The 21,588-nt window shown below is 37.3% G+C and overlaps 1 protein-coding gene across 1 annotated transcript in view; it reads right to left on the reverse strand.

The window, feature by feature from the left end:
• MAN1A1 (mannosidase alpha class 1A member 1) overlaps positions 1–21,588 on the reverse strand; it is a 152,941-nt gene that overhangs the window by 85,583 nt on the left and 45,770 nt on the right. Inside the window, exons 3-4 of the mRNA XM_054819566.1 lie at positions 14,785–14,900; positions 3,686–3,766 (exon numbers count right to left, since the gene is read on the reverse strand). Coding sequence (XP_054675541.1) covers positions 3,686–3,766; positions 14,785–14,900 — 197 coding nt within the window. The remainder of the gene's footprint in view (positions 1–3,685; positions 3,767–14,784; positions 14,901–21,588) is intronic.

The following is a 21,588-nucleotide window of genomic DNA, read 5'->3' on the forward strand; positions in this document are numbered from 1 at the left end:
TGTATATCCTCTACAAGCAGTGCCATACACTTACCATGACTTTAAGCACCGGTATTGCAGTTATTCCCAACAGGGAAGATTACAGTGCTCAGAAATGATGTTTGTCATCTCCATGAGTTCCAACAAAAGTCTTAGCTGATGTTGAGGACACAGTGTTGTCCTCCTCCAAAAGTTAAGAAATTATCTCCTTATATGACTACATTTGGAAGTGCACTTTAAGCAAGAGTTAAAAAAAAAAAAATCTTGGTCTGCAGAACAGGGGATCTTGTTGCATGCCATACTCCTGACCCTTGCTATACCAGCATTTTACATCAGACTAGTAAGTACCACAAAGCTTTTGTAAAACAAATCTCTCCCTTCCTAGACATCTTATTTTCCAGCACAAACCCAAAAACATCGCATACCAAATTGCTTAGAAGAGGCATCACGTCTACTAATGAACTCAGGTTTAATTTTAAAAAAACTATCAAGAAAGCTTGCAAATAAATCTGTCCTGTTCCTGTGGTTTAAACTTAGCATATTGCAGGCTCCTCCAGATGCTTTCATACAAATAAACAAACAAAAAAATAAATACTAGCACTGCTTTAAAGGAGTCGGTTTTATTTTTAATAATCCCTTATAGCCACTGACTCATGGAAAAATACCAGGGAAGCATTCACATGTAATATTACTATGAGGGGCTTCAAAGAAAAAAAAAGCAGTCCTTAAAATATTACTTGCCTTGAAATAAAATTCTCTGGTATTTGTAGCTGGTTTACAAACTAAGTTTGATATTTGGCTGGAATTCTTTCTCGCTTGGGTTTAAACAGCAATCAAAATAATAAAAAAAAAGTGACAAAGTATATGACAGTGTTCTAGCACTTTTACGTATTTCATATTAATTCTAATAAGGCAGAAATTCTAGGAAGTTTAATACAATGCATCTCATAGCTCTATTTGCACACAGTTATCAAGAGGCAAAGTATTCAATTTGTTCATTTTTAAAATTATTCACATTGGTGCCTTTATCTAAATGAACTATTATGTGAACAGGATGTTTTAGGAACTACTCAGTATGATAGGATATTCTTTAATCATGATTAGTTAGACTTACAAATGATTATGGAACATACAATATGTTGCAGCTTTGGATCATTACCCATGGAAATGTAATTCAGAAGTACAAACAATAATTATTTCCGTCACTCCTTTTACTGAAACATAGCTTGCTTTAATTAGAGTACTGATAAGTGATTACAGCAAATATAAGATTTTTAAATAGTTAATCTGATAAAGAATAAAATGAGCTTTTAACTGAGAAAGCTTAATCCTCCAAACAGCCTGCATACAGGTTGTTCCAACTCCTTAGGAATGCCCACTAACATAATGGACTAAAGGATGGATGATGAAAGATATATTTTCTATGGAGGCAGCCAGCCCCTGGGGAACTCAGTCCTTTCCACACCTGCCAGCAGCACCAGAGAAGAACAGACCCACGCAACGTGGGAAACCTCACCCTGCTGCACGGCTGCTCTGTCCTCAGAATGGCTGCATCCCGCTCTTCCCGTGGGCAGCGGCTGGCTATTGCTTCAGCGCCTTGCTTTAGGGGACAGATGGTGAAGTTTCCCCAAATCTGATACAGGCAGAGCATGCCGAGTTGCCCTCTCTAAGCCACGAGGACAACTGTTAGTTTAGGAACATCATTCTGTCTCGGACAGCAGATGTCTACCAGAGTATGAAAACCAGCGGCAAGCATGGACGGTGTCTGTCTTAGCCTGCGAGAGCTCAGGACCCTCCTTAATCATACACATCATCTTTGTGTTTAGGAGCTCATTTTACTTGCATTAATGAGTCCGACCATTTCTAGAATGGACATTAGTATCCAGTATCACCAATATTCCATCGCAAAGAGTTCCACTTAATTACCCATTGTGTGAAACACTTTATTTTGTTTTAAATGCTTCCTCATTTCATTTGTACAAAAGACGTTTATTTGAACACCCGTGTTGCTATCAATCTAGTCCAAGAGGTGGTGGTAAAACTGCCTCTCTAAAGGTGAAGGTTGAGAAGTAACGACTAGGTGATATTTAGGAGAAACTATATACTCTGAATGTGCAGTCTTACTTTCAATAACAGACACAAGATATAAACCATCAACATATATATGAAATCAACAGCACTGATGATGAATGATTCAGGCATTTCTTGGCAGACAACCGCCGCTTGATGTAAAGGCTCATGTACAGTCCTCTACTAGCTCGTTGTCTGCCAAGAAGCATCCTCTGCTTCTGTCAGAACTGGTTAATTAAAATGTAGCAATAGGTTATACTGGAAAAGTTCACTCCTGTTTGCGAGAAGTAGATCTGCACTGAAAGATACAACTATTTAATCACGGAATGAAGAGCTTTCAATTCTAGACATCCTTACATATGTTTATTTCTGGTTGGCGAGTTACTGTAGGAGGACAAGCAATTTCCTTGAAGAGTCAGAGATGAAACATTAGGTAAAACAATATTTAGTAAAGATGAAGAAGCCAGCTACTAAGCATCTCTCAATTATTTTCATTACTGTTAAGCGTGAATTTGAAACAGGTCTAAGTGCAATTTTTTTCCCCAGAAAATTATAAGACAGTTAAAATAGGAAAAAATGTATATTTTTGAGCATTAATGCCTTTTCAATACAACCTACACTCAGGACAGGACTGTGAGAAATAAATAGGTAAGTCTACTTAAGACACAAAAATGTCAGAGGAACACTGTCTCCTTATAACTGCTTTGTCACGTACATGACCCAATAGTACCTGCTAAGACAGCTTTAACATAATGATAAATTTCAACAAAACCCAACACACACCATAGAATTTAAGTTAATTTAAAGTGACAGGTTCAAAACAGAGCTTTACCCAGTATTTGGGAAATTTACATATGAAAGAAAATTATACATCTTCAGGGTTTTGTGGAGTTTTCACCAGTAATTACTTTGCATTTAAAGAAATTCAGCGATAAATTCAACTTATGGTTCAAGAGTATTAACTTGTGTTAATCCTACAATAAAATACTACTATAATCCAGAGACAGGAACAAGAATTTAAACCAGTAAGATTAAAGACTTTTCAAGTGCCAAGCTAAAAATTTAAAATATCACAGTACCTGGGACTTAGAATAGCTTTCTCTAAATGTATCACAGAAATAATTGCATTAGTCAAAGCTCTTAGATGAACTTGTTTCTTCATCCTCTCCAGAAACCACGACAGGCAACAGAGATTAATGGGATATTAATGCTTTACAGACATTCACACGTATAGGTTTACAAATTATCCTTTCATTCTGAACACACCTTTTCCACGAGTTGAAGTTTTGGCTTCAGGAAGGCCAAAAGAAGGAGTTAAAGAATATGGTCCAAAACAATCTGTGAAGCAGGTACCTGATACACCAAATCTACCACTACCATGGCATAGGAACTCCGTAATTACACACTCCAACATGAAGCCCAGTGAGAACGTACTGGGTACGGTTTCACCTTTAACACTTCAAGACTTACACAAAGCAACACTAGTAAAAGCAAGAAAATCCATTGCACGGGTCTCTGCTGTACAAACCATTTTTGAAGTTCTAAACAAGTTCAATTCTGATAAACAAAATCATTAAACTAAAAGTTAAATACTTATCCAGATGATAATATTTCAGACCATGTGGAACTATCTTACCTCTTCTCCTGAAAGATAATAAGCTGAAAGTAGTCCACCGACAAAGCGGATGTTCACCTCAAACACTGAAATTTCAGCATTCTGTTGAAATAAACAAACATAGTTTTATTCCCTGATACTTTTCTGTACGGTTTTGTTTGATTTTTGTTGGGTTTATTTTATTTATTTTTTTAATATATATATACATGCAAGTAATAAGTTACAACAGCTATAAATGGCAAAACACAGAAGATGTAGGGAAAGCCAATGTAAGTGAACTTAGAGCATTTTAAAGTATTTCCTTCTTTTCCTCACATTAACAAAGCATCCTCTCTATTACCCTCATCATGTTTAACTTTTCATCTCTTCCACTTGTACATAAGCCATTCTATAAATCTACATATATATGTACCTCCCTGCACATTTTGCGCTCACACACAAAATGCGCTCTCAGATCCTATGTCCCGCACTACCTCACCTCACATCGTCATTTCTCAGACATCTTGCAAAAAGTTCTTGATTAGAATGTCATAATAAGAGTCTTCCTATCTGAAGCCTAAATGCAGGTTATTGTAAAATGAGAGATAACATTAAAATAAGTCAATTATGTGTGCATGTAAAAATGTAATCATGGTACATATTCACTAGGAAGCAGATGATCTTTCCCTATTAATGCAAGAGCCCTTCCCAAGCTGTCCTGGTCTTTACCAATGATAGACTATATTTGCTGTACTGAGCAATATAGATACAGCTATTATCTGTTGCAAAATTCAAAGCATATTCTTCCCTGTCTTTTAAAATTCAAACCTAAATGAAGAATCTGAATTTTATGATCACTACCTTCTCTTGTTCTTTAAAAAGTCTATGCCAATTTTATCCCAACACAACATTCAATCCACCCAAGATGCATTCAGCTGAAAAGCTAGTCTACTGAAGTTTCTTAATTTTCACTTTTTAATGTAATACTAGTTTTTATGTTTTTGTATTTATGTAGAAAAATGGTACCCAGCGGTCAATCTTCTAAACTTTTGGGCACATAAATAAGGTATTTGACTTTCATGGGTTCGGGGTTGCTCTTGCTTCACCTGGCATCATGCATTAAGACTGCAAACTGAAAAAGTTATGTTGCTGTCTTGCACCATTCAGAACATACAATTTTTCCAAGTTTATTTTAACTGTACTAAAACTCTGCAGCTTCTCCTCACTCACTGCTCTCCCAATACTGGTCTATTCTTATTCTTTCTGAAAGAAACTACAAAAGAAAAAGGGAAAAGAAAAAGAAGGAAAGAAAAGAAAAAAGAGGCTTATTTTTTGTTTCCAAAATTAATCTGATATTTCTGCTTCCCAGTGTTCAATCACTGTCTCTCTGAATCCAGCAAGGAGGAGAATGAAGTAACTGGAAACAGGCATTCACTTCAGCTTTAACTAGTGCCATTTCTGTGCATTTCTTTTTATTATACCATGCTATATGGTTAACCTGGGGAGATGGATATAAAAACATTGAAATCCTCTAGAAATCTGAACTAACTAGACATACAGCTGTTCACCTGCTAAGCAAGCTACCTATGTAAGAACTCTACAATAACTGAAGTCTACCTTAACTAAATCCAATGCATAAAACAGCTTGTAGAGAACTGATCTGACTTAAGGCTGATCTGATCTGACTGAAGAAAGGATGATTAAAGGAATGATAGAGGCAGCTTCTCTTCCTTGGAACTTGAGCTAGCCAAAACTCCTATAAATAGTATTTTACTTGAGAACCTTCTTCAGAAGTACAGGTTCTTTCCATTTCCATCATGGGCCTCAGCACATGCCAAGAACTTTTCTTTGATGTGGGAAAGTTGAAGCTGTAAAGAGGTAGGTATTAGACAAGGAAATGAGTTAAATCAGATATTCCAGACACTTGTGTTTCCTTTAAGGACTGAATTAAATTACTTTTTTATTTTGAATTGCTTGAAGTAAATTGAGTGATATATGAGCTGAATATTTTTTCTCCAGAACCTTACATTTTGAATTTCTGGATTTAATACGGCCATTTAACTCACAAACCATTGCTATCTTTCATGGAATGCAAAGAAACGCCTTTAAGAAAAGCTCAGTATGTATGCACTGAGATCTGCTTCTGGAATTCAGTTACAGACAAAAAGAAGACTGTGAAGTAATCTAAGTAAAGATTTTACTATTGAACCACAAAGATTAATTGCAGTGTAATCTTGAACGTTTGCTGAAGTGCTGATCTTTCAGGACATTTCTTGAAGCTAACCATTGTTTTAATGTTATCAGATTTCCAGTACTTCACTTGCACACATCTCTGAACCTTTGTTCAAAATCCTCGCCTCTTACTAAAATCTTTATACAAGCCACTGAAGCAGATACAATTAATGAGATGGACAGACATTTCATTAATGGCAGATTTGAAAGCTGCATGCTTACTACATAGTTATTCTTAAACTCATTATGCCAGGCTAGTAGTATTCGCAGAAAGCACAGGAATTATAGCAATTTGCAAAACAGTTAAAGAAGTTTTATAATTTCATGTCCAAGAAACATTCATCTCTACATGGAAAGTTCATGTGAAGTAGTCTGTTAAGAAAAGTGAACTTGCCCTGATGTAGTGATTTCTGTTACAGCAACTTTACCCTTCTTTCTGGTTTGATTTTTTTAAATATTTAAATTTTTTGTATTACACATTCAAGATGCCGCACCCTGATCATATTTTTAATCATCATCCACATACAGTTTGCACAAATAAGGCTGTATATTTCTACTCAGCAGTCAAATCCTAAGCAAGCAATGTTATTCTTTATTTTGCTCTCAGATCCAGCTGTACACAAGTACCTTATGATCCATTTCATGGTGCCAAAATATATAGGAAAAACCTTTATCTGCACTTCCCAAAGTTTCTGCTTCACTGGCTGAAGAAAATTATTTTATCTTATTTTTTATTTCAAGCTTAGCCTTCTCTTTCAAACCATCATTGTATCATTAATAGCAGGTCTGAGAAGTGGTTGAATTAATTCCACTATATCTAATGGAACTTCTGTATGGAGAAGTGACTGGACATGCTTATTTTAAAATTACTGCAATGTTCCTTTTGTAAGATTCCAAGTATATAAGATGGCTCTGACCAACTGGATAGATGTAATTTCTAGTTTTACAGTCCCTTCATTAGTACCTCAATTAGACTGCAAGGCCACGTGCTGTGTAGGATGATATCTGACATCTTTGTTAGTACACATCTGTGCTAGGCTCTTATTGTTCCTATGCAATATTATCTTTCTCTAGCTGCCAATTTTGGAGGCTTCCCTTTTATAAAGGATTCTGAGAGTATGTAGATGCTTGGGAAAGTGATATGTATATTGGGAACAACGTATTTTTGTTTTACTTCCAGGGCTTTTATGTTAATTGAAGGATGTGAATAATTTGGTCTTTCATCTTACATTTGATCAATAATTTATCATTCACCATTTGATCTTCTGGTAAGTGAATCATAAATGGGATACGATAGTCCAAGTACCATACGAGATCCAGAGAAACTGTGACTGATGGTCACTGTACTCACTGTAGGGGGGCCTACAGGAAAGCTGGAGAGGGACTGTTTATCAGGGAGTGTAGTGACAGGACAACGGGTAATGGGTTCAAGCTGAAGGAGGGTCGATTTAGATTAGATGTTAGAAAGAAATTCTTTCCTGTGAGGGTGGTGAGGCACTGGAACAGGTTGCCCAGAGAGGTTGTGGATGCCCCATCCCTGGAAGTGTTCAAGCCCAGGTTGGATGGGGCTTTGGGCAACCTGGTCTAGTGGAGGGTGTCCCTGCCCATGGCAGGGGGGTTGCAACTAGATGGGCTTTGAGGTCCCTTCCAACCCAAACCATTCTATGATTCTATGATAATCAAAGGAGAAAACAGCTATTACCACATTTTGTCTTGACAAGAGAAATGCTGAAATAAGGTTTTCTAAGCAAGAGAAGAACCATCGCTCAATACTCAGAAACACTCAAAAAGCTGCAGAACCTGATGGGTTTAACTAAACGTATTAAACTATCTCCTTTTAAAGAAAGGGAAGCTGACTATGCCATAGGAATCCCCATCTTCAAAAAACAACAATTGCCAAACAAGGCTGGGGGGAAAAAAGAAGTGCCAAGAGTTACATTAGCTAATTCATGTTATTCTGCATTTGTATTTTACTTGCAAACCTATGACAGGCCAACTTGATCTCAGCTGCACCTCACCACTTCACTTCCCTCACCCTTCCATAAACCAGAGGATTAAGTCTACAATTGGTAAATTGCTGAAGCTTCAACCAGCTGTGGTTGAATTTAATGTTGAAAGTGCTGTTCAGACAACACAACTACTGTCAGCTGGGCTTTCCTGAAGCCCTTCTCCTATAGGACTCCTCCAGCTTCCTAAAAATCAGTATTCACATCCTTCTGGATCATTTCCTTAACACATCTCTTTCCTGAAAGTCTTCCTCTCCACAAATTTGTAGACCAAGGCCAAAACCATTTCCATCTGTTTTCTCATGGGAAGTCACCCTCACTCACAAACACAACATTTGAAAACCAACTCAGTTTTATTTATCTAGTTTCAGCTTCCACCTGGCACTCATTGGCACTAGTACTTGCTCTGCCATTCATAACTCATTTGGAGAAAATACTGTGGGTTCTTTACATGGATGAATGTATTCACAGTAATCAAGTAATCTTAATTTTTATTTGATAAAGAGCTTACTCTCTCAGTTTTTATAAGGATCCAAATAAGGCCACAAATCCCACCAAATAATTTTTTTTCAGTCGTCTTTATTGCACAGATTCTTTCCAAAACTTTCTTTCCTTCAGTTCTCTTGTTCTTGTCTCATCAAGAGTATAGTAAAACTTCAGTCACCTCATCTGCATTTCCAGCTATTGCTCCTATGCACAAGAAATATAGTGGCTCCCCCCACACCCACATATCATACTGTACCACTGCAAACAGCCTGTATCCTGCAGGTTAACAGGCTGTGCAAGACAATATCAGGGACCCTACAGAATACCAGATTGGTAGGGGTTGGAAGGGACCTCTGGAGATCATCCAGTCCAACCCCCCTGCTAAAGCAGGATCACCCAGAGCAGGTTGCACAGGATCATGTCCAGGGGGGGTTTGAATATCTCCAGAGAAGGAGACTCCACAACCTCTCTGGGCAGCCTGTTCCAGTGCTTGGTCACCCTCACAGTGAAGAATTTTTTTTCTAATATGCAGATGGAACTTCCTGTGTTCCAGTTTGTGCCCGTTGCCCCTTGTCCTGTCGCTGGGCACCACTGAAAAGAGTCTGGCCCCTTCCTCTTGACATCCACCCTTTAGATATTTATAAGCTTTGATCAGATCCCCTCTCAGTCTTCTCTTCTCCAGACTAAACAGACCCAGCTCTCTCAGCCTTTCCTCACACGAGGGATGCTCCAGTCCCCTCATCATCCTCGTACCCCTCCGCTGGACTCTCTCCAGTAGTTACCTGTACACTGAACAATGCTGAATAAAGTACATAATTCTAGACTAAAAAAAACGGATACAGAGGGCCCATTTTTCAAGTGAAATTATTACTATTAAATAATAATATCCCCCTGTTGAAGCACAAAGGTTGGGAACAACAACAAATCTTAGCATTTTCAAGTAGTCCAGGAAGTATGATAGAGACATAAAGATTACTACAATAGCTCATTTTAGCTACTGTGATTAAACAACATTTCAATTACTTGCAGTTGTGAGGGGAAAAGTTTCATTCATATTCCACAAATGAAATTTAGTGGCAGTCTGCTAAAATACTCAGTTCCCATAGATAAAGGAAACAATTCTAGCAACCTTTTTATTGCAAGTGTCAAAGCCTGGTTATTGCATAACATGCTTTTTAACCTTCCTGAAGTCCCCACACGCAAACTGCAAGATCTTAAACAGACACAAAAATAAAGTGTTTGTTAATGCCTTCAGTACCTCTAGCAGCAAAAGAACTGCATTTAATAATGAATTTGCAGGGTCTCCTTTTAGTCCACCACAATAATTTCTTATTCATAATCAAAACAAAATCAAGTCACTTTGAAGTCTGGCATTTAGAGTGTACTAACAAGTTAAGTGGCAAACTAGTAAACAAACAGTCCCACAAATTAAAGAACCATTTGCAACTGTTGGCTTTCTTAAGCTTCCTCACAGACTCACTATACACTTACTTGAAGTCCATTTACTCCCACATCCCACACGCCTTTTTAAAAAAAAAAAAATAGGAAAGCTATCCTGTTGCAAATTGTTATATTAGGAAACTTTTTGATTTTCTCACTTAGAGAAAAAAAACCACGAAGAATAAAGCACCAAACCCCATCTGCCTCCAAGCCAGAGCATTATGTTATGGACTGTTAAATGTAATTACAAGTCAATTATAATACCTACAGTTTGAGAGTAGTAGGATTTAAATTTGTAAATGTTGAAGTTTGAATTAATCTGGATTCTAAAAGTCTGTCCTGTTACTGACTGCCACACCACAGACAGATTTGAGCTAAAGATAAATGCTGGAAGCATTAATAATTAGATCCAAATAATATTTGCTAGTCTGGGATCTTGGAAAAGGGGTATGTTAATCTATACGTGGCAGCAGAGATAAACTTAGTTTCAAGTTTCTATACCTTTTCCACTGTTTCCTAGTTCCCAAAATAGCAGACACATTACATGCAAAACTTCTACATTGCATGAAGCTGCACACAAAGCTACTTTAACAGATACTCAAATTTGCAAAGCTAAGTACAAAGACAAAAATCAGAACTGGTAAGTAAGCCTTCAGGTTTCAGGGTGGCTTATAAAAACAGATACGGTGACTGACTGACCTCTGTAAACAGCTTAGCTTAAAAGTGGTGGCAGGACACAATCTTCAACGTATCCTTGCCATCTTACTCATTCCCTTCTCTTTTTGCAGTTCCTCTACTCATTTAGTACCTATCTTCAAGAGCAAATAATGAAACACTCTTTGTCCTTTCCCCACAACACAACCTCAGCTTTCCTAGGTTGATCCATCCTGTGAAGTTAACAAGGCAGAGTACCTGTGATGAGACGGATAATGCACGATGAACCTGTGCTCACACAAAATGTCAACTAGAGTCAACTAAATTATAGCTACGTAGATAGAGCTACTGCACAGACTGCCGTCACTTTCATCTGACCGAGCAATCATAACTTCTTGCCATCCTTCATTTTGACCAAAAATAGAGAGGGATAAGGCAAACAAAGCAAAATCCACTAATCACCAACAGGAAGGCTATTTTTGTTTGAATTCAAATTCACCTCTAAGAAATCTTCTGGTAGAAGAAACCATTTTCTTCTTCTCTCAACAAGCACATGGCTTCCAGCTCCGTACCTTGTTCCCATTCTGGTCCCTTTTGACTACACCCACACCAGATGGATAATCAGCAGATCAGGGCATGAATTCAAGCACTGTCCCATATACCACTTAACTGTTAGCACCTTCTGGTCTGGTTTGGGCCCCGTTGTTCCAGCCAATGTCTAGGCGTGCTTTAGGACACCATGTAGGCCAAGGACTGTTCCGAGTATGCAGTATGGGCAAGACTGTCCCTTTGCGGGGAAGGGGTTTAGCAAGGCTGAAGAAGAGGGGGATGGATCAGTTAGCCTCTCATCCTAAAGAAGTTTGGGTGTCTCTGGGTATAGAAGTGAAGCACCATCAATTCCAGTACTTAGTAACTCCAAACCCTTCACTGGTGCACCAAGTGGCTCAAGCTCCTACACCACTACTCCCCGACTCCTGACCCCTGTCTCATTAAGATCCCTCTCTTTCAATCTGTCTTCCCAAGTACAGATTCATTGTGGTTCATCCCTTGCGCTGCAGAGACTGATAGCTTTTTCCTCCCCAGCATGAAGTAGTTGGGTGGTGGTACAGAAACTCTTTCAGAAAGCTATGAATGTTCTGCGTGTGTGCGGGTCCTAAAGCAAATAATGAAAAAAATATAAACAGAGAAGCACAGAGCAATGCGTAGCTGTAGCTAGGAAACAGCCAAACTCCCTAGTGATCCTGTGAAAGACTGGCTCTTTTTTCCTCCATTGCAACGTGTTGATGTGCAACCTGGCCCAGTGCTGCCTTGGGCAGGGCCATGCACAAGCACTGTGAAAAGGGTGTGTGGGCAGCAGGACACGTGGGGAGGTCAGACCAAATCCTCAGCTATATTAACTGAAGAGCAAAGATACACCCACAGGGAGATGAAGTTATTTAAAGGATAACAGTGCACACATCCATGATGCAAAGACCATGGGTTTAGCCACTGCTAAATGTCAACTCTTTCCAAAGATAAGAGTATGTCTAAATCTATTAAAATATTGAAAGAATCAGAAAATGCAACATAATTCCTGAAGGACTACTCGGTTTGGCTGAAACTTCAGCAGATTATCAAATATGAGGAATTTTAGCAGTTATGAGGGAAAAATACTCCAAGCATTGCAATGTGGATATCTCGGTTGTAAAATCACAGCGCTACCAGCCCCAGCTATAATAAAAACAGCCTAAGCGTGTTATGTTCCAAAAGGGGAAGTTTCCAAACACGTCCACTCACAAGCTTACCAATATTCACAAGTTTGCTGAGAAAGGTGGCATTTATCTAGAATTTTCCTTTGAAATCGAACAGTTTGCTTTCTTCAGAAAGGTTTAACAAAAGCAACCCTGACAACTAATTCATTGAATTGAGGGACTGAAATCTAACATGTGAAGAGATGATGCCATTTCCCATTAAGTCATCTTTATTCTGTAAATCTTTTTATATGGATAAACTAATGCCTGCTTTACAAAGTGACATTTGGAAACTTCAGAGATCAGGTGATGAGAATGACCAAGTGCTGGCCAAATAGTTCAACATATACAATGAGTATCTGACGTACTACAGACTTTGAGAGGAAAACTGGCTTTATCCAGCTGTATTGACATAGAATATAAAGAGTAAATATTCTGCCACTGAATACAGTCACAGCTATTTTTGTAAAGAATATCTTAAGGAAAATTTAAGATTTAAAAAGCATAGTTCTAAGATTAAATGGTGAGAAAAACTAATCCTATTTATACAAATAAAGGCCAAACATGCTTCTCCAAGAGCTGATTAAGCAGTCACTGCCCAGGAAATGACCAGAAACACGTTTTATTCTACTCACAAGGAATAACACTTAAGGATACGTCAATGTGTCAGTTACTAAAAACTAGATCACTTTCACGGGAGAAAGGTTTCTAAAACAGGAACAAGTAAGAGTGTACAAAACATTAATGCAGAAAATGTCAAGTAATGCTGGACACGTGATAAATGCTTAAACACAAAAGAGAGGGCCCCGCTGTTCTTTGTGCTAATTAATTTCCAACTTTAAACTATAAGATACAAAGCAGCATTTGAAACTAGAGCCTATATTTAAAGTGGAAAACTAAACAAGAGTACAAGTTAAGTAGCTTCAAACAATTCAGCCATTAAACAAACTGACGTCAATTATTAAAGTTGGTGTTGCTGTTACTTATTTTCATTTCCTCATTCCACTTTGGGAAAATTCATCTGCTCATTACTGATGCCAATATAAAATTCAATTCTATGACTATGAAGTATTATGAAAATAATTTTTGTGAAGTGTCAAACTCAAGGCAGCTATTTACAGGAATATCAGGAACAAGATATTGTTCTTGATGCATATCAGTATTATCTGTAAAGTAGTTTTGGTAAATGTGCTGGATTGCTGCATTGTCCAACTAACACAACACAAAATTTCAGACATTTTGAAAGACTTCATAGCTTTTAAGCATTACTGAGAAAAAAAGTTCTATATAATTTTAAAAAGGACATAAATTAACAAGAGGAGCTGAAACTGTAGGCAGTACTGTCTAGAAGCAGAAAATTCCAGTACAAAGTACAGTAAGATTTACATCAAACCAAAGACTTTAGCGTTATTAACGTAAATCACTCGACAGTGCTTTATGATGTTCCTCCAAGAGGAGCTCAGCTCAGCTCTTCCTTTAAAGTGGAGTTAGCTATTTAATAAGTTTTGTTCTTACATTTTTAAACATCTTAATAATGCTAAGCTAATAAGACAGGAATTTAATATTACAAAAATTCCTTTAGAAAAAAAATATCTTGTGCACAAGATAAAGTTAGTATGTCATTCAGACATCTGACACTACTCGGAAGCGTAGTTCAATATCCTGTATTTACATTATTAATGTAAACATAAATACACACTAAATTGCTGCTTATATAAACTATATAATATCCACTTATTAACTCCTCCTTCTTAAGATGATAATTAATTCCTGAGCATGTAAGAGAAGCTAATTAATCCTGACTTTTGCATAACATATTAGAAAGAGTACTTTGTTTTCAGAAAGCATTTCAACCATTACACACGTCAACTACAAGAGCTTTTAAGTGCTCAGTGTACCATGCCTACAATACTTTCCTACACCAATCAGCAGGGGTACACTATTAGCTCTCTGTACCCACCAATTACAACACATACAAAAAAAAAAAAAGAGACCAAAACCAGGACTTCTCAATTTCATTGAAGTTTTACAGAGGTTCTTCCCTATTCAGGGCCTTTCTAGAATAAAAAAAATTAATAATGAACTTTGTTCTCAGCTGCATATTTACCAGTTAATAGAGTACATGCAGTTGTGATGACCTGGTGCTTCATAAGACTAAAGCAGCCCAGTTGTTGCAACAGCTCAGCCTAACTCATAGGATTCAAGTTTACTAGAATACACAAAGGAACTTAAATGGTATGTATGGTGTGTGGCTTTCTTTAAATGCAAGCCTAATTTGTGGAAGATTTCACAAAGCGGAAATGCAAAATGTTTACATAACCAAAAAATCAATGCCTGAAGTGTCCCGATTCTTCCATCTAAAAGAGCTGAAAAGTTCATTAGTTACTTTACAATGGTAAATTCTCTATTCCTTCTTCCTTCCTTCAGTACAGCTTGTTGCCTCCTATCTACCTAAATCTCTCAAGACTGAAAAACTGCACAAAAGCAGAGCAGTAAGTTTATTATGATTGTGCTTGCGATATTAGAACTCACTCCTCAATTAGCCCCTGGAGACTAAACAGAGCATTAAATGTTAATCAGCAACATTACTTACCACATTGAAATCTAAGTTTTTTTCAACCCACTCCTTGGCTTCCTTGAATTCCTCTTTCATTTCCATGATGTATAGCGTGTCAAGGGCATCCACTATTGTTGCTCCTTGAATGTTACCTGAAATACATGAAGATCCAGTGATTTACTTTCCAACAGAAGGCTTTTCAGTTAGATCTAATTAATTTAAATTAATTCTAATTTCAAAATCCAGTTTCAATTAATCCAATTAAAAATTGGGCATCTAAGCATTCAAGTGGGCAACTTGTAATTCACAGCCTTAACTTTGATTCCTATGCCACAACACAGAATCATAATATTTAAATATTTCTTCCACTAATGAAGCTTTGAAGAGCGGTTCTGATATACTGCATTTTCAGCCATGATTTTGCATTTTTAAACACTGACAGAACAGTTCAGAGTAAAATGTAATTCATAGAAGACAATAAATCTCAATAAATGGAGAAATGACTGTTTCTTCCAGTTTGGAGTGAAGAAAATCTGTTGCTTTTTTTGTTTTTATACTCAATAATACACATAAAGTTTTAAGAAGCTGATAAGTAGTAATCACATTTCAGTTAAGCAAGCCCTTTAAGAAGTGCTGTCTCTGAAAAACAATTTTTCTGATATTGTGCATCACAGTGTAACCTGCACAAGGTAGCACTGGGGAAGCAAAGGCAAGCTTGCACACATCTGAATTTCTCAGCTCAGCACACACTGCCAGACACAGGTTTTCAGAGCAAGTTCTGGTTGTTTGCAAAAGTAGCGTCCTTCTGCCTCTCTTATGGCGATAGATAAGAGTCAGTTTACTTGCCTTCACCTAACATTGCAAGATGAAATATCATCAGTATGTTCACTTTGGCATGGATTAAATGTTCGCGATCCTGTACTAAAAGGGTAATGTGGAGGGCTGGGGAGAAAATAAAGCCACTCAAATGACTTTCCCATGCTTCCTTCAAATTTACAATGACCTCTTTAAAACACCATTTTTGTCTAAGAAGAGTTTGAATTCCTATTTACTGAATAGTGTCAAAAATTCAATTTTGGCCACTTAATTTTGTCATTATTACTTACTGGCTCCAGCAATCTTCATTATGAATACAAACTAACTGCTAAGGTATTCTTTAGAGAAGACCCTAGCTACAGAAGGAAACATTTAGAATCACAGAATAATTTAGGTTGCAAGGAACAGAGGAAGTCATTAGGTCCAATCTCTCTCCCCCCCCGCCCCCCGTAGGGCTAATGACAGGGGTGGTTAGTTGACTACTCATTCAGGAATTAATTGCACTGGGCAAATAACAAGACAGTACCTACAACTAACTTTACAGAACCTATCATCCTGCCTCTTAAATACCTGTTGAAAAAGTAAACTTAGCTTTGTAGACTTATAAAGTATCAAAATTGAATTATTCATATTTAAATAGGAAATCCATTATTTCACTCAACTCTTGTGTTTACTACCATCAAGGTTTTCTGATTCCTCATGAGATGGAGGAGTGATTGGAGACCTCCATATAGCAAGACTGACATCACTTTCTTAAGTTTCCACGTAGAAAACAATTTTCCATTTGTGTCAGCTTAAACAAAATAATACTTGAGATTATTATAGTAGTTACTTGGTACATTTAACAGAACAAGATGCTCTCTGTTTTAGCGGCTGCTAACTGCTTATACCATCCTTTTTAGAATGTCCCTTTCCTACTCTGAAGGAAGTATTCTATATGTTTCCCCCCAGGTATTCCACTAACAAAACTGCAGCATACTTCAGTAAGAAGGACATCGTATCTTCCCAGAGCTTATTTGGAGCTTGGCTGCCCTTCTCTCATATTAAAGGAAAATCATTCCTTTAAACTTGGCTAAGTGACTTGTATTTGTCCTGAGCTCATGAGAAAACAAGAGCGACCATACAAAACTGCTAGAGGACGCACATTCAAGAATGCTACTGCGAAGGCTCTGGAGATGTTTAGTAACTCCATACAACAAAAGCAGCTCCTGGTGAACTTTTACAACTGAGGTCTGCTTATGGAAAAATCATCTATAACCTGATTTGCTTGAGTGGATTGCGATAGGTTCACTGTGCAATGACATTCTTTGTGATAATCCTCTTGTAATACAGCTAACACCACCTCTAAACAGTTGAGCTTTCAATTTTAAGGATTAGTACTTGAGCTGCAACTCACTACTGAGTCAGAAGAAAAATAGGAGAATTCAGCCTTATTGAGAAAGTGCCCTTAGAGTCACCTACTTACTAAGATTTTTATTTTGTTTTTCCTGAATCTGGCCTATATGGCCTGCTTAGAGCATAGACCTCTCCCTGCAGGCAGACAGAAGAAAACAAATCTCAGGTAGATCTTACTTTATCTGAAACAACTTTTGTTAGTATTCTGAAGGCTCCAGAAAACAGAATAAAGCAATTGTGACAATTAAATAGACAAGTTTGTCGTGAACAGTTATACTTCAAAATTCTTGATAAAAATAAAAGAACACAGAATGCATTTTTAAAGTGTCAGTTTAGAGGCCAGAGTCATGACTTGTGAACAACTACAGTTTACGCTAAGTTAGCCAATGGGATAATCCAAACTTAAGGGTGTCAAGGCAGTTGTGTAGCTGAACAGCTCATTTATAACCAGTCAGACAAACAAGAGGAGGGGCAAAAAGGAGAACACAAAAAAAAAAAAAAAGCAAAGAAGTTAAATGAACACATTACAGAATAAGACCAAATATTTCACAAGCCTACGCAATGCTTCTCAAAACACACCACATAAATTCTTAAATACAGTTTATCATTCATGTTAGTTCCTGCACAACTTTCCCAAGGAATTACATAGCAGTCATGGTCTACAAGAGGCAAAGATTATTGCCAGGCAATTACAATACGCACTTATACAACACAGATTATTTGGACAGGAGGACTGTTTTGTTATACACCTACGGTACTGCTATAAATTTGATTAACAATGAGCATTAGGTTACAAAAAGTGCCAGCAAAGTTGCAGTCAGCACGGTAGAGTTTCACAGTTGCCCTAGGCAGAAAGAAGATATCACAAATAACATTCAGAGCAAATTCACACACTTCAGGTAATTACAAATATGTTTTGCAGATAATACAAAAATAGTATACTCAAGGTAAAGAAAATGGACTTAAAATTTGTAAAACATAAGCTTGAATTGAGTAATTTTGATGATGAAAGAGAACCAGATGTACAAGCCTACCAAAGTGAAACATCATTAGTCTCCACCAAAACCTCCAGACCAAGTACTCATGTATGCTCTGTTTTACTTCCTTTGTTAAACCTGCTTCCGTTTTTCTCTTCCCTCTTTACTAACAGCATCATTTATTCCATGTAAGTGGAATTAATAGAGAACATGTAAAATAGCCTACAAGCTACTTAACTGAAGAGAAAGCAAAAGAAATCAGTCAAAATGAAACTTCAAGTGGACTATCTAGCAGCATCTACAGAGCATCCTTTCCAGTTGAACACTTGAAATCTTTAGCAATGATGGGGAAGAAAATAAAAACAACCTACTGCTAACAAGATTTGTGGATGATTAATGAAGATGGCCGATTACCCAGCATTTCAGAATAGTGTGATATAAAGCACAGAGCAGACTAGATCACCCCTGGGTACCACAGTGGGTCCATTTAAGCAGCATGTTTTTTAATATCTAACAATGCAAAGGTATGTGCACACAAATAAGAATAGGAGATTGCATTAGAGAACAGAGTAGCGCCTCAGGGGTGGGGAGGCAGAGCTGAATAAAAAAAGTGATCAGAGAATGAGTAACTTTTTATGAGTTTCCAGGGTGTCGCTGCAGGGAGAACTGCTATGGATGACAAGCTTATTAGCACAGCTCTGTGACTGAGCTTATGTGGCCATATGGTTTAAGAACCAGAACTGGCTTATGGCCAAACTGTTTGGAGGGTGGGCCAAAAGAAGCTTTTATTTGTCTAGCCCAGGCTTTTCGACATGGCTTATATTTTTGCCAAAGAGTGTGAAACAGAATACAGTCAGGATGCCAGAATCAACGCATGTTGGTGCACTTAGTAGTTTGTTTACAACTTTCCTCCTATCCCTTGTATACCAAGCTTGGGGTTTTGTTCTCCAGAACATCCATATTCCTCGCCATCAAATATATTTGGAGACATATATGTATACAAACACACATATATATATGCATACATATATGTGAAACAGATGAAGATTTGTGATTTGCGCATCATGCAGAACACTACATAGAAAAAAGTTTCAGGCACTGTCTATAACAGGATGGAAGCTAGATTTTCATAACATGAGGAATAAGACCAGATACTTTGTAACATCCAATTTTTTTCAGCTCTATATGCATATACATTGTACAATAACTCTGAACTACATTATTCTCAACATATTCAAGAATACATATAAGTTTGACAAAATTAATGTTTTGATTAGAACCGTAGGTTTCTTAGAACATTGTTTCAAAAGCTGACTCAGATTTTAAAACAGTGTTTTCCTTTATTTAAAGTTCACTGAAAAGGTTCCTATCCAATATCATTAGCAATCTAAAGTGTCAAGAGTGATTTATTATTAAAGCGTGCTATGCCAAAACATGAAACTCTTACTCAAGTACTGGCAAACCCCCAGCAACACTAACATTTTTCATTTCAGTCACTGTTACCAGCTGGTAAGAGTGGGAAAAGAAACAATACTTTCAGTTCTTTTACAGATCTAGCTTTTCACATGTGTAACATGAAACAATGTTGTGATATTTCTAGAATACTCTTCCAATCTCTAATATTTTCTATATCTGTGCATTTTAGAGACAGCTCTGGCATCTTTGCATTCAACAGAGCTCGATTAATTTTTCCTCCATTGCTCATCTCTCTGCTTTCCATGGAAGCCTTTGGCATCCACCACACTTCTGGCACTCCTACAGCTCAGCTACACGTTTCATTAGGAACCACCTTCTTTTGTTTGTTTGAACATGCCACCTACTGATTTAATATTTCCACCACTTAGAAAGGGTATTGTTCCCCACAAGGAACAATAAATCCTTGTTCACCCCATCTATGCTGCTTTTTATGGGCCTCCATATGTTATACTGAAAAGTTTTCAATGTTTACTACTTGAGTTCAAGTCCACCAGTTCTGTGTATTAACTTAGAATCGTATCTCCCATGTGCCAGTTCAAATTTAGGTATGTTAGACCCCATTTCCTACTTCAAAATTCAATTATTATCTGTTGGGGAATCCTTCTGGGTTCGTGGAACTGCTTGCAGTTTGCCATTGCCGTAGCTACCTCGAGTAACTTGTTAGCGCTGCCAAACTGTCACTCTTGCCACTTATTTTCCAGCGCTGTGGTAAATCATTTGAGAGCACGGCCTCAGCAGCAATGGATCCCTGTGAGAGGGCAGTGATAACTCCAAAAAATACTTTTTGGAAATCTAAAGAGACAAACTTCCTTGTCTTCATACTGACCAACTTTCTTTGATAAAACAGCAGTTGTGTGGCATGACCTTCTCTTACAAATGCTGTGTTGAGTCACTCATCCACATATCTGCTAATGTTATTCTTTTAGACAAGTTTCTATTAATTTAGTTATCAAAGATGTTGGGCTTACTTCCAAAATTAAGATCACATACTGAAATCCAAAATTCCAAGAAATCCAGCAGCAACAGTGAAGAGAACCAAGATGAGGGGTGGAGGAGGAGATGTTGAAGCTTTTTAATTTCAATTAACATATTGTTTAAATACATATACAATTCATTTTCTAGAGCTATATTAATAAACTTACTGTTTAAAAATACACTTTGTTGTACACTGCAAGACAGTTTTGAATATACATTTTGGCAGGCTTTAAAAATCTTCATACATACTCCGTACAAGAAACTACAAAAGTCAGTTCAAAGTGGGAGGAACAGGATCTTGCTAAATTATAGTACTTTGGCTTTATAGATTGTGAGTATTTATTAAATGCCTCCCTTTTCCCCTCCAGAAAAGGTCCTTTTTCACTTGCATAGACTAATTATGCTATGCCCACAAGTTACAATATTATTAAACTTGCAATACTGGACAAGAAATACAGTTACAGATAATTAAAAAAGCCCTTTAGTAACACTCACTTAAGTGCAGAAAACACTTCTAGAAATAGCTCTCCGATAGTGCAGCAATGCTCATTAGTTTTAAAATTAGTACAGAAAACCTGGAGAGCAATAGCTCCTGGGTTGGGGGGCTGGTGGTAGGGTGCTCTGAAAAAAAATTGGCAAAATTGTGATTTTGCCCCTTCCACACTAGGAAGGCAGATGGATAAAGCTCTATTTTAGCAAATACTGTTAACAGTAATCTGAAACTTTAAAGGTTAAAGTATCAACAGCTAACAGCACTTACTCAGGGCCTAACTTTCTACCAGGTATGGGCAGAGAACAATTAGTACTCACAGCAGAGGTCATACCAGCCAAGGAGACGTACCTTGTTTTGCACCGGGCATGGTGCAAATAGGTATTTAGCTATTCCAATTTACTTGATTAGTCTAGAAATAGCTGGAATTCATTCCATATGCTTCACAGAATTAAACTAATACGAATGCTAGAGACAACAACTGATGACTTTTTGCTTCTGCATTTTCATATAGTTGTTATTGTAACTGAATTCTTTGTAGTTGGAGTAAGCTATAAAAAGCCCACAATAATGTTAGTTACTTGCCAAGACAACATGGTAAAAGCTGAAGTGGCAAATAAAAAGGAAATCAAAACATTACACGGATGTGCTGAAAAGACTTTGCAATGGTCAGAGGCCAGTATCTGGCTTTGGCTTGAAACAAATATTTCA

Source organism: Grus americana, chromosome 3 (genome assembly GCF_028858705.1).
Source record: "Grus americana isolate bGruAme1 chromosome 3, bGruAme1.mat, whole genome shotgun sequence".
Classification (NCBI taxonomy): Eukaryota; Metazoa; Chordata; class Aves; order Gruiformes; family Gruidae; genus Grus; species Grus americana.